This window comes from Hylobates moloch, unplaced genomic scaffold (genome assembly GCF_009828535.3).
Source record: "Hylobates moloch isolate HMO894 unplaced genomic scaffold, HMol_V3 SCAFFOLD_12, whole genome shotgun sequence".
Taxonomy (NCBI): Eukaryota; Metazoa; Chordata; class Mammalia; order Primates; family Hylobatidae; genus Hylobates; species Hylobates moloch.
In genome coordinates, this window is record NW_026652287.1 from 39,739,438 (window position 1) to 39,752,239 (window position 12,802).

At 51.4% G+C, this 12,802-nt stretch overlaps 1 protein-coding gene across 2 annotated transcripts; it reads right to left on the reverse strand.

The window, feature by feature from the left end:
- Nucleotides 1-6,854: 6,854 nt before the first annotated feature.
- Nucleotides 6,855-11,960, reverse strand: TNFSF14 (TNF superfamily member 14). Of its 2 annotated transcripts, none has more exons than XM_032169438.2 (4): nucleotides 11,850-11,960; nucleotides 9,324-9,360; nucleotides 9,023-9,064; nucleotides 6,855-7,279 (listed from the first exon to the last, which is right to left on the reverse strand). In XM_032169438.2, the coding sequence occupies exons 1-4, from the start codon at nucleotides 11,958-11,960 to the stop codon at nucleotides 6,855-6,857; spliced, it is 615 nt and encodes a 204-aa protein (XP_032025329.1). The 2 variants fall into 2 exon arrangements, with proteins under 2 accessions (XP_032025329.1, XP_032025328.1); XM_032169437.2 differs by having other exon boundaries at nucleotides 11,742-11,960.
- Between the last annotated feature and the right edge of the window lie 842 nt (nucleotides 11,961-12,802).

Sequence of the window (12,802 nt, forward strand, 5' to 3'; positions counted from 1 at the left end):
TGCAGCTGAGATTTAGGAACCAGGAACGGCGGCGGGACAGTTAAATCGACCCTGTCTGGGTGTTTTGGGAACATAGGATCACCTAAATCAGTTAAAGGTCCCATTGGCTTAGGAGGGCTCCACGGGACCAGGTTTTTTTCTGGATGGTGAACATAGTTCCAACATTAAATCCTGAGATATAAAGCCTTAGTCCCCATGACATACCATAATACCATTGAGCTCTACCATGGTTACGGATAGTTATGGTAAGAGGGTTACAATTTCTCATACTACACAGTCTAGGATGGGAAGTGAGAGTTATGGAGAGGGTTGAGGACCGGGTTGATCCTCCAGGGTAAGTAGCTAGGGTTACACATGACGAGTGAGGGCAGAAAAACTGATAAGAATCTCGACAACCAGAGTCAGGGTGATTTCCAGGACAGAGGTAAAAGGCAGCACCCTGGAGTCCGTTTTCTGCACCTTTAGAGCTTCCACATCCAGTCTGGCTTCCTATGTGTCCAAACCCTGCTGCAAGGTCGACGTTCCCTGCTCCCATGACTGGCAGATTGCGTTGCTCTTCACAGGTGTGGGCAGGCTCTGGGAACAAAGCACATAAATCGACTGCAAAAGAGACTTCCTTGGAGGTCCCCGCCTTCCAGGTGGTGTTTGCAAATACACATCCTGTCGTGAAAGAAGTAAGGAGAAAAGAGTAGGAAGGGGCAGAGGGCATGACAGGTGGAAACAAACAAAAGAGGTAAATAAAAAGAATTAATCTAATGGCTTCACTCGACTTAAGTGCAGTTTTAAGGGGCCCGACCAAGGCTTGGGGTCCCATGTTTCTTGCTGGACTTTGTTGGCCTTTTTGATGTGAGAGTGATGAATCCAAGCAGGAATGCTGTCCAATTTCAGACACCTGTGGGCGTGGTGAGGATGACAGTATGAGGTCCTTTCCAGGCAGGAGTGAGTCCTTCCTTCTGGAACTTTTTTTTTTTTTTCTGAGGCAGAGTCTTGCTCTGTGGCCCAGCCTGGAGTGCAGTGGCATGATCTCGGCTCACTGTAACCTCTGCCTCCCGGGTTCACGCCATTCTCCTGCCTCAGCCTCCGGAGTAGCTGGGACTACAGGCGCCCGCCACCACGCCTGGCTAATTTTTTTGTATTTTTAGTAGAGACGGGGTTTCACCGTGTTAGCCAGGATGGTCTCGATCTCCTGACCTCGTGATCCACCCGCCTCGGCCTCCCAAAGTGCTGGGGTTACAGGCGTGAGCCACCGCGCACGGCGGAGAAATTCTGTAACGTACGTTGGAGAGGGCTCCAATTTCTACAGGGCTGAGAAGAAAACTTTCCCATTCTGGAGGCAATTAACAAGGTTTAAGCAGAAATATTAAACCCAGCAGGGACAGAGAAATTCACAGCCTGAGGGGCTGCAGTATTGGAAGAACAGAGGTAGATGTGCAGGGTAAGGGATGGGGATGAGGAGGAAAAGGGGCCACTCGGATCTTCTCAGGCTGGGAGGAGCCCTGCTGGGCAGCGCTGGGTCGCCAGGACTACTCCGTAGTCCCCCCGCCCCACCTCCAGGCCCCGTCAGGCGCTGCAAGCCCAGCTCAGAAGCCCGGGCAGGGACCAAGGTCACCGCAGCAGTCCGGGCCCCTGCGTTCTGAGCAGGGTGCGGACGCGCTGGTGCTCGAGGAAGTCGGGGTCTTTGACGCCTGAAGGCACGGGAGCCGGGGTCCCTGAGGAGGGGGTCGGGCACCGTCACTTCCCACTCCTCACCCGTGGGTTGGGGAGCCCCTGCTATGGGGGAAGGAGGCTGTTTTCGTTTCTAAACTGGCGGAGGAGTGGCCCCTGGGCCTGGCAACCCGAAGAGACACACCTGAGACCTCCTGTGATAGAAAGTCTGCAACAAGGACTTTGAAGAAGTCCTTACCCAGTCGTCTTGGGCAATATCGGCGACCTGACCTACGAAATTTAGACAGACACCAAACAGGACAATAGACACTAAACAGGACAATAGACACTGGGGTATATAGACAATTATGACAATTTTTATAGACAGACAAGGGGAGGGGGTCCCGTGATGGGATCAGTCAGATGCCTGCCTGACCACTCCCCTTGTGAGGACTTGGGCTCCTCTTAGTATTGGCAGGCTGGTATAAACCCCCGGCTCGGATTGAGCTATGCTCGATGCTGCCCTAAGCCGTATGAGGTCGCCACGGAACCACAGGTGAGGGCCTACTCGAATTCCGAAACTTTCGCCGTGGAGCTACGAACTGGAAATTCAAGCACAAGCCCTTGACCTGCACATTCACTCACTCACTCACACAGAGTTTATTACAATTCTTTAATACCCGTTTTAAAACAGAGGTCTCCTTGAGACCTCAACGAGAGAGGGAGGAGAGAGAGAGATAGAGATAGAGATAGAGAGAGAGAGAGAGAGAGGAGACTAGTCTTACAGAGAAGCCTGACAGAAACCAGGACTCTGTCCTCCAGCATCCTGGAATATGGACAGAGTCAGAGGGGCGCCCTCATCAGGGCCGCCTCCCTCCCAGAGAAACAGAGTCAGACAGAAACCAGGACTCTGTCCATATATTGGACTCTGTCCTCCAGCATCCTGGAATATGGACAGAGTCAGAGGGACGCCCTCATCAGGGCCGCCTCCCTCCCAGAGAAACGGAGTCAGATCTGACTTACCTTCCCGGGACCAGAAACTGAGGACTCAGGAGTTGAATTTGGTTGGGCACACCGGCAGGCGATCCGTTCCCCTCCGGAAGATGGCGGCCTACATGGCCCTGGAACGTCTTGAGGTGGCGACTCCCCTATAAGCTCGCCGTCTGTCCAGGGGAGCCCGGAATGGGTCCAGCTTTCACCCGGTGGCGGATCTCGCTGTGGCCTCCAAATGTTGTAACCGAGCGAGTTATAGAGAAACACCACACTCTTAGACTAATTCGGGAGTCCTTTATTAGCCGGCGACTGAGAGATGGCTGGCGCTCAAAATTTTCTCAGCTCCGAAGAAGGGGCTAGGTTTCTTTTCATACCTTGGTTTAGAAGGGGAGGAGGGAGCCTAGCTGAAGCAATTTTACAGAAGCAAAACAGGCAAGAAAATTAAAAAGACAAATGGTAACAGGAAAACAAACAGTTCCAGGTGCAGGGGCTTTAAAGCTATCACAAGGTGATAGATGCGGGGGCTTTGGGTGCTATCAACCGGATGAATTCCTGGGAACTGCGGATATAGCTTACCACGGTATCTTATCAGTAATTGCATTCTTGGATGTGCTGGGAGTCAGCTTAAGTCTTTGAGGAAGGGGGTTGGGTAAGGGGCTGCAAATGAAGGAGCCAAAGTGGAGTCTGCCTGGCTCTCTCAGCTAACGGAGAGTCAATCACGCTAAAAACAAGGTAGGATATGACATTGCGATTACAGGCGTGAGCCACCGCACCCGGCCAACATCACCATCATTCCTGACTCTGAATTTATATGCTACTAACCAGCAATCATTTTCCTCCACCTATTCACACATAAGTACTTAACAGTAGAAGATGAGAGATACCTATCTGGCATGTGAGAAAATGATATATAGCTGCTGACGGGGATTTCCTTTGAGGATGCTGAGTAAACTTCGTGGTGTGTGCCTGCATTTCCACTGCAATCTGTCACATGTGATGAGTTGTGGAATTTCCCACTTGTGGCATCACACTGGGGGCTCAAAAAGTTTCAGATTTTGGAGATGTTTTTTTGTTTTTTGTTTTTTGTTTTTTTTTTGAGATGGGAGTCTTGCTCTGTCACCCAGGCTGGAGTGCAATGGTGTGATCTCGGCTCACTGCAACCTCAACCTCCAGGGTTCCTGCCTCAGCCTCCTGAGTAGCTGGGGTTACAGGAGCCCCCCCACCACACCCAGCTAATTTTTTGCATTTTTAGTAGAGACGGGGTTTCACCATGTTGGCCAGGCTGGTCTGGAACTCCTGACCTCAGGTTATCCATCCACTTTGACCTCCCAAAGTGTGGGGTTACAGGCATGAGCTACCACGCCCGGCCTAGATTTGGAGCATTTCGAATTTGGGATGGTGAATCTGTACTGTTATTCCTCTCCCCACACAACCATTTTGCCGATGGGGAAACTGAAGCATTGAGAGGTAATGGAACTTGCTCGAGGTCATATAGCTGGTGAGTGGCAGAGTGGACTCAGAACCCAGGATCATCTGATTACAAAGTCTGTTTCCTTCATCCCTGTACTGTGCAACAATGACAAGAATACCATTGGCAATAACAACAATAACCCACAAATTTTGACTTGTCATTCACAACAACAACAAAACAATAATAACAATACATTCACCTCTGGGGTGGAAACCCATATCCTAGAATCCTAGGAACTAAGGATTCCCTCCAGCCACGCTGCAGCAATGCTCATTTGCATAGACCCTCTAATTTGTATGCATATCATTATCTGCCGCCACCCAACCCACCAGCTTCCTGTGTTTTATGCTTCCAGCTGACTTGGCGGATTGTCACTCTGTCCTGGATGTGTCTAATAAGGGCGTCTTGCGGGATGTAGCCTCTACTTCCTCAGGAATTGTGGATCGGAGAGGAAGCCAGATCCAGATGTGAGGTCTCTGGTTTCCCCCACATTTCCTGCATGTACTTGAGCCAACTGGGTCCAGGTTCCTCATCTGTAAAATGACCTCCATGGGTCATTACCTCCATCCCTCTGCCTCTAGGAGCCACGACTTGTTGCGAGTGGTTGCCCCCCATCCGACTCCTCCCTTTCCCTGTGGGGCTCTTTAGGCCTGACAATTCCTCTCCACCCTTCTTCGGTTTCTTCCCCTAAGAACTAGACAGATCCAGGTACAACTATTTGCCATTTATTTCAAAGATCGGTGGTTAAGAGGCCCAGGGTCATGAACAAGGTCTGGTCCTCACCCCAAGATGTGTTAGTTTGGGCTGGGGAGGGCCCTCAGGCTGTGTGTATATGTGTGTAATGTTGTGTGTTTGTCATTGTGATGTGTGTGTAATGTGTGTTTGTCATTGTGATGCGTGTGTGATGTGTTTGTCATTGTGATGTGTGTGTGATGTGTTTGTCATTGTGATGTTGTGTGTGTGTGATGTGTGGTTGTCATTGTGATGTGTGTGTAATGTGTGTTTGTCATTGTGATGTGTGTGATGTGTTTGTCGTTGTGATGTTGTGTGTGTGTAATGTGTGTCATTGTGATGTTGTGTGTGTAATGTGTGTTTGTCATTGTGATGTGTGTGATGTGTTTGTCATTGTGATGTTGTGTGTGTGTAATGTGTGTCATTGTGATGTGTGTGTGATGTGTTTGTCATCGTGATGTTGTGTGTGTAATATGTGTTTGTCATTGTGACGTTGTGTGTGTAATGTTGTGTGTTTGTCATTGTGATGTTGTGTGTGCGTATGTGTGTGTAACCAGGTCTGACTATAACTTGGTCTGTCTGTGTCTGATGTAACGAGTATTAATTACCAAGTGTGATGGTGACACCTCTGGGGGTGGCTGTGTAGCTGGGATGCTGTCTGAGTTTTGTGTGGTTGTGTTATAACATACACACAGTGCTGCGACTGTCTGTGATGCCGTCTATGACTTCCACGTGATTGTGTGGTTGTGCATGAATCTGGCACTTTGCGTGTATGAGTCTACAGTTGTGAAAGAGTGGCTGAGATTATGCAGCCATGTGACAGATTTTGTGGGATGCCATAGGTGTGACTGTATAGTCATTCTTTCTTCCTTCCTTTCGATCAGCAAGCATTTCCCTAGAGCCTGCTTTGTGCCAGGCCCTGGGCTGGATGCCGGGGACAGATCCGTGGTGTCCTGTTAGGGATGTCTATGCTTGGCAGTGATGAAATCAGCCATGATGGTAGCATTTACCCCATGGAAACTGGCAAACATTACAAAGCTGTCCCCCTCCCAGGACAACTAGTTGTTAAACAGTTATGAGCACACTGCTGTGCTCATGTATCTGAGTGTTAACTGTGACCAGGCTGAGGTGTGGCCACCAGTCTGTGGGTGGGATCTGAGTATGTGACTCTGACTGTAGGTGGGGTGGGGCTGGGCTTTTCATGAGGAGTCCTGATGATCAGTCTCCCGCCCACCCTGTCCGTACTCATGATGAGAGTAGGGAAGTGGAGGAAGTTTCCCACCCCCAGCCAAGTCCCTGGAATCCCAAGTCCCACTTTCTTCTGAATCAAAAGCATAAATACCCACCCCTCACCCCTTCTTCCTGAATATCAGGCAAATCAACTTTACCCAATGTTTGGGGGCCCACAGACCCCAAGTCTCTGGGTTTTTGTCCTTAGTATTGTCTGTGGCAGGGTCTGCAGTCTACGTGGGTCTTCTGAAGGTGCCTGCGGGGCTTCAGCCCCTCGAGATGGCTGAGTTCTTGGTCCCTGGTGGTGCCCACTGAGCTCTTCGCCTTTGAGTTTTGGGTTCCCTGGCATGTCCTCCAAGATTTGTTTCCTGAGTTTTCTTCTTTCTTCCTTTCTTTTTTTTTTTTTTTTTTTTTGAGGCAAAGTCTCACTCCATTTCCCAGGTTGGAGTGCAGTGGTGTGATCTTGGCTCACTGCAACCTCCGCCTCCCGGGTTCAAGCAAAATTCTCCTGCCTCAGCCTCCCGAGTAGCTGGGATTACAGGCAGGCACCACCACGTCCGGCTAATTTTTGTATCTTTAGTAGAGATGGGGTTTTGCCATGTTGGCCAGGCTGGTCTCGAACTCCTGACCTCAGGTGATCCACTTGCCTCAGCCTCCCAAAGTGCTGGGATTACAGGCGTGAGCCACCGCACCCCACCTCTGCTTCATGAGTTTTCTTTCCCCTGAGGCACCCTCTGAGTTCTCCACGTATCAGACCCATGTCCAATGCACCACGCTCCTTCCTTCACACCATGAAAGCCCCAAAGTAAGACCGGGTGCCGTCACGCAGTCGAACCAGGCGCTCATCCAGCACACGGACGACCACCTCCTCCCCAGCCTCCAGGTGCACCACACCACCCAGGAAGCTGCTGTCCCACCAGACGCGGGAGATGCCGGTGGCCTGTCTGCACGGTGACTGTTGGCTGACCAACAGCTCCAGCTCCTCGGGGTAGCGCGGCGTGCGCTTGTAGAGGCCGTGGGTGATGGTGCTGGCCGGGCCCAGCGGGCAGCCCACACCGCCCAGCTGCACCTTGGAGTAGATGTAGTAGTAGCCAGCCTTGGTGGCCACAAGGGCCCCATCGTGGTAGCTGAGGCCCCTCAGGAAGGCCAGGCCCAGCTGGGTCTCCCATAGCAGTGGCCCCCCTCTGCCTGTCAAGCTGGAGTTGGCCCCTGTTGGGGAGAGAGAGAAAGGGGGCTGCCGGTCAGCACATGTCTTTCTCTGTTGTTGGTTTGTTTGTTTGTTTGACACAGAGTCTCGCTCTGTTGCCCAGGCTGGAGTGCAGTGGCGTGATCTCAGCTCACTGCAAGCTCCGCCTCCCAGGTTCAAGCGGTTCTCCTGCTTCAGCCTCCTGAGTAGCTGGGACTACAGGTGCCCACCACCACACCCAGTTACTTTTTGTAGTTTTAGTAGAGACGGGGTTTTGCCATGTTGCTGAGGCTGGTCTTGAACTCCTGACTTCAGGTGATCTGCCTGCCTCGGCCTCCCAGAGTGCTGGGATTACAGGTGTGAGCCACCACGCCTGGCCTCACATGTCTTACTCCTGCTGTGTGACTCCAGGCCAGTCACCACTAGGCTGTTTGTGTGTGTGTGTGCATGTGTATGCGTGTGCATGTGCGTGTGTGTGTGTGTGTGTGTTTGTAGAGGTGGGGGTCTCGCAATGTGGCCCAGGCTGGTCTCGAATTCCTGGACTCAACTGATCCTTCAGGCTCCCAAGTGCTGGGATTACAGGCATGAGCCACCCTGCCTAGCCTGTTTTATGTATTAATTAGCTTTATCCCTGCTTTGCAGATGCGGGAAACTGAGGCACAGGGAAGCAAATTAACTTGCTTAGTCTACATCTCAACGCTTTGCATCCCCCTTTTGCAGGTGGGGAAACTGAGGCATGGAAACGTTAAGTGACTTGCCAAAAGTGTCAAAACTTTGCTGGGTGTGGCGTCTCACCCCTATAATCCCAGCACTTTGGGAGGCTGAGGCAAGAAGATCCCCTGAGCCCAGGAGTTTGAGGCCAGGAGTTCCAGATGAAGTAATATAGGGAGACCCTGTCTCTACAAAAAACAAAAAATTAGCTGGGCATGATGGCACGCACCTGTAGTCCCAGGTGCTGGGGAAGCTGAGGTGGGAGGATCCCTCCACCTGGCAAGTTGAGGGTGCAGTGAGCCATGATAGGGCCACTCCAGCCTGGTTGACAGAGTAAGACCCTGTCTCAAAAAAAAAAAAAAAAAAAAGTATCCAAACATGCAAGTTTGCAAAACCAAGAAACCAAGGCGGCACCTCGTACTCGCTGTGTGCCTCAGTTTCCCTCTCTGTAAAATGGACGTATTAATAGCACCTGCTTGGAATGTAATGAATTAATATGTAGAAAGCGTGTCACAGCACATAACACAGCATAAGCACTATATGAGAGTTCATTAAATTAATAAAACTAGGCCAGGCGTGGTGGCTCACGCCTGTAATCCCAGCACTTTGGGAGGCTGAGGTGGGAGGATCACCTGAGATCAGGAGTTTGAGACCAGCCTGGCCAACATGGCGAAACCCTGTCTCTACTAAAAATACAAAAAAATTAACCGGGCGTGGTGGTGCATGCCTGTAATCCCAGGTACTCGGGAGGCTGAGGCAGAAGAATCGCTTGAACCCAGGAGGCAGAGATTGCAGTGAGCCGAGATCACACCACTGCACTCCAGCCTGGGCAACAGAGCGAGACTGTCTCATAAATAAATAAATGAATAAATAGAAATAAAAAATAATAAAATAAATAAAACTGGAAATACATAGCACTTGCAGCCTATGTTCTGAGCAACTCTGTGAGTAAATAAGGAATGAATGAATGAATACACTGGTATGTATGGTGTTTATCTGGTCTTCCCGAGATGCCCTGACCCCTGCCCCTTGCCAGGATCCAGGGTCCCCCTCACCTGTGAGATGCGCTGCTGGGTTGACCTGGTGAGACCTTCGCTCTGGGGAAAGAGGGTCAGAGGTTAGAGACGAAGACGGTGGAGGTAAAAAGCCAGCCTCCTAAAGGGTCACTGTGTATACCTCCTGGAATCAACCCCACCCCTTCCGGAGTGACCCAAACTTCTGCTTCTCAGGCCTGGGGGAGGGGCACCTGTGAGGATTTGGCCAGTTGTGCAAATCATATTGGGCAATTGACCGAGGCGGGGGGGGCAGCGTGGGAATCATCTCACCTCCTTCCCTGGGACCAGGACTCTGACTCACCTTGTATCAGCTGCTCCCAGGAGCCTGCATGTCCGTCCTGAAAATGCAGAAGGGGCCAGCAGTAAGAATCTGCAGCGGGGGCCACACCCTCGCGTTGCTCACACACGGCTATGAGACACGAGGACCATAGCCACCGACACCACCCTCAGACACGTACACAGGGCCACATACTCTCACTTGCAGACACACACCTCCCGTCCAGCAGCCTCACAACCACTTGGTGCCTCAGTTTCCCTCTATGTAAATGGAGTTACGAATCGTGTCTGCTTGGCCTTTGATGAATTAATATATGTAAGGCATTATTACAGTGTTTGGCACATAGTATGCACTAGAGAAAGGTTTAATAGCTTGGGTGCATTGGCTCATGCCTCTAATCCCAGCACTTCGGGAGGCCTAGGTGGGCAGATTACCTGAGGTCAGGAGTTCGAGACCAGCCTGGCCAACACAGTAAAACCCTGTATCTACTAAAACTACAAAAATTAGCTGGACGTGGTGGTGGGTGCCTGTAATCCCAGCTGCTCTGGAGGCTGAGGCAGGAGAATCGCTTGAACCTGGGAGGTTGCAGTGGGCCCAGATTGTGCCACTGCACTCTAGCCTGCGTGACAGAGTGAGATTCTCTCTCAAAAATAAATAAATAAATAAATAAATAAATAAATAAATAAATAAATAAAAGGGTTTAATAAATAAGTAACATTGCCCAGCACGGAGGCTTACACCTGTAATCCCAGCACTTTGGGAGGCCAAAGTGGGAGGATGGCTTGAGGCCAGGAGTTTAAGACCAGCCTGGGCAACACAGCAAGACCTCATCTCTACAAAAAATGTTAAAGATTAGCCAGGCATAGTGGTGTGTGCCTGTATGTGGTGGGGCAGGAGGCTTGCTTGAGCCCAGGAGTTCAACGCTGCAGTGAGCTATGATCATGCCACTCCACTCTAGCCTGGGCAGCAGAGTGAGACCCAGTCTCTAAGATAAATAAACATGTAATTAATTAAATAAATAAGTAATATTTAAAAATACATGGACAAAGCCAGGTGTGGTAGCTCACACCTGTAATCCCAGCACTTTGGGAGGCTGAGGCAGGTGGATCACTTGAGGTCAGGAGTTCGAGACAAGTCTGGCCAACATGGTGAAACCCCATCTCTACTAAAAATACACAAATTAGCCAGGCACGGTGGCGGATGCCTGTAATCCCAGCTACTGCTCAGGAGGTTGAGACAGGAGAATCACTTGAACCTGGGAGGTGGGGTTGTAGTGAGCCAAGACTGCACCACTACACTACAGCCTGGGCGATGGGAGAGAAACCTTGTCTCAAAAAAAAAAAAATGCAGACAGCGAGATGGCTGGACACATGGACACCACCCTTGGGATATAGCACCTGCCACAGGGCACAGACCTCAACATCATCATGATGCTGAGAAGACACATGTGGCCTCAGATGCGTGGACATGTGGTTTGTGGTTTATGGATCCATGTGCATCTACAGACACAGAGACCCACAAAGACAATGCGAACACACTGGCTGCAGCTAGGCGGGTGTGTGGACATGTGGGTACACGCACATACGTCCACATTGGTACGTGGACACGAATGTGTGGCCACTGGATCCAGACCCAGGACACAAAAGGGGTCAAGCCCACACAGGTATGGTGTTGGGCACACATAGACCCCCAGGTGAGGCACACAGACAGGCGGACACATCCACAGCCAGCTAGAAGCAGCCCGAGAGATTTCCACAGATGGAAATGGTCAGAGAATTAATGACAATTGCAGTAACAGTAATAAGAGTACAGAGAAGGCCAGGCACGGTGGCTCACACCTGTAATCCCAGCACTTTGGGAGGCTGAGGTGGACGGATCTCCTGAGGTTGGGAGTTCAAGACCAGCCTGACAAACATGGAGAAACCCCATCTCTACTAAAAATACAAAATTGGCCAGGCTTGGTGGTGCATGCCTGTAATCCCAGCTACTCGGGAGGCTGAGGCAGGAGAATCACTTGAACCCGGGAGGCGGAGGTTGTGGTGAGCAGAGATCAAGCCATTGCACTCCAGCCTGGGCAACAAGAGTGAAACTCCGTCTCAAAAATAAAAAAGTACAGAGAAAATGCATGTGTGTGTGCACAGGGGTGTGCATGGCAGTGCTGGGGTGTCGGTTCCGATGGGTGGAGCTGGCACCATCTGGTACTACACACGCCATAGCATACTTCATCCCTGTGAAGAGACTGCCCTTATTTTGTAGATGAAGACACTGAGGTTCAGAGAGGTGAATTCACTTGCCCAAGGCTGGGAGCAGCAACCAGTCAAGCCAGCTGCTCTCAGCCTGTGCCCTGTCCTGCACACACACACACACACACACAGTGACCCACAGTGACACAGGAGAGCCCCCCTCGCCTCCACCTACTGTCAGCCCCCCGGTCCCACTCACGGGCAGACGGGTGACCATCTCTCCTAGACGCCAGTGCAGCTGCAGGAGGAACCAGCCTTGGACGGCCAGCCCGGCCCCCATCAGCAACAGCAAGAGACCCAGACCCACCCGGGCCACACTGCACGACTGTCTCTGGCGGCTTCGTCCCAGCCTTGTGAATGGGATGTCGGTCTGTCCATCCACCACAAACACTGAGGGCCGTACGACACTCTCCTCCATGCCCAAGGTGTCTGGAGCAGGGCCGACACGCCTGGGTCCTTCAACCTCAGAGGAAACCGAAATTGCTCAACACCCCCTGGGCTGTGCACGCTGCGGACAGGCACCCGTGGGCCGCCTTTAGAGCTGGGGTTCAGCCCCACCCCTTCCCCCACTCACCCTCCTCTTCTTCCGGTCCCCACCGCCCCCGGCCTTGGCCCTGTCTCACTCTCACTCATGCAGACTCTCACACTTTCCAGAGGCTTCTGAAAATGTGACTCAGGTGGCAAGTGCAGTGGGGAGCCCCCAGCTTTCCCTTCTTCGATGCTTCATTCGCTTGGGGCCACCAAATATTTACCGAGGACTTTCTGTCCATGCCAGGCTCTGCTCTAGGTGTGGGGGATGCAGCAGTGAACAACAGCGAGAAGGGTCTCTGCTCCGATGGTGATCCTCTTTTGGCGGAGCCAGAGAGACAAGAAGCCTCATAAACAAAAAAAAATATGTTGTGGGTTTTTTTGTTTGTTTGTTTATTTTTTGTTGTTTTTGAGATGGAGTCGCACTCTATTGCCCAGGCTGGAGTGCAGTGGCGTGATCTCAGCTTACTACAACCTCCACCTCCCAGGTTCAAGTGATTCTCCTGCCTCAGCCTCCTGAGTAGCTGAGATTACAGGCGCCCACCACCACGCCTGGCTGCTTTTTGTATTTTTAGTAGAGATGGGGTTTCACCATGTTGGTCAGGCTGGTCTCGAAGTCCTGACCTGAAGCGATCCACCCACCTCAGCCTCCCAAAGTGCTGGGATTACAAACGTGAGCCACCATGTTCAGCCTTCTGTTGTGTTTTGATGTGACAAGTGCAGTGAAAAGTA

Coding starts and splice junctions, on each gene's coding strand:
- TNFSF14 (XM_032169437.2), bottom strand. CDS start 11,960: ATGGAGGAGAGTGTCGTACGGCCCTCAGTGTTTGTGGTGGATGGACAG. Junction 9,065..9,323: donor CTGGGAGCAGCTGATACAAG/GTGAGTCAGAGT, acceptor CTCTTTCCCCAG/AGCGAAGGTCTCACCAGGTC. Junction 7,280..9,022: donor CCCAGCAGCGCATCTCACAG/GTGAGGGGGACC, acceptor TCTCCCCAACAG/GGGCCAACTCCAGCTTGACA.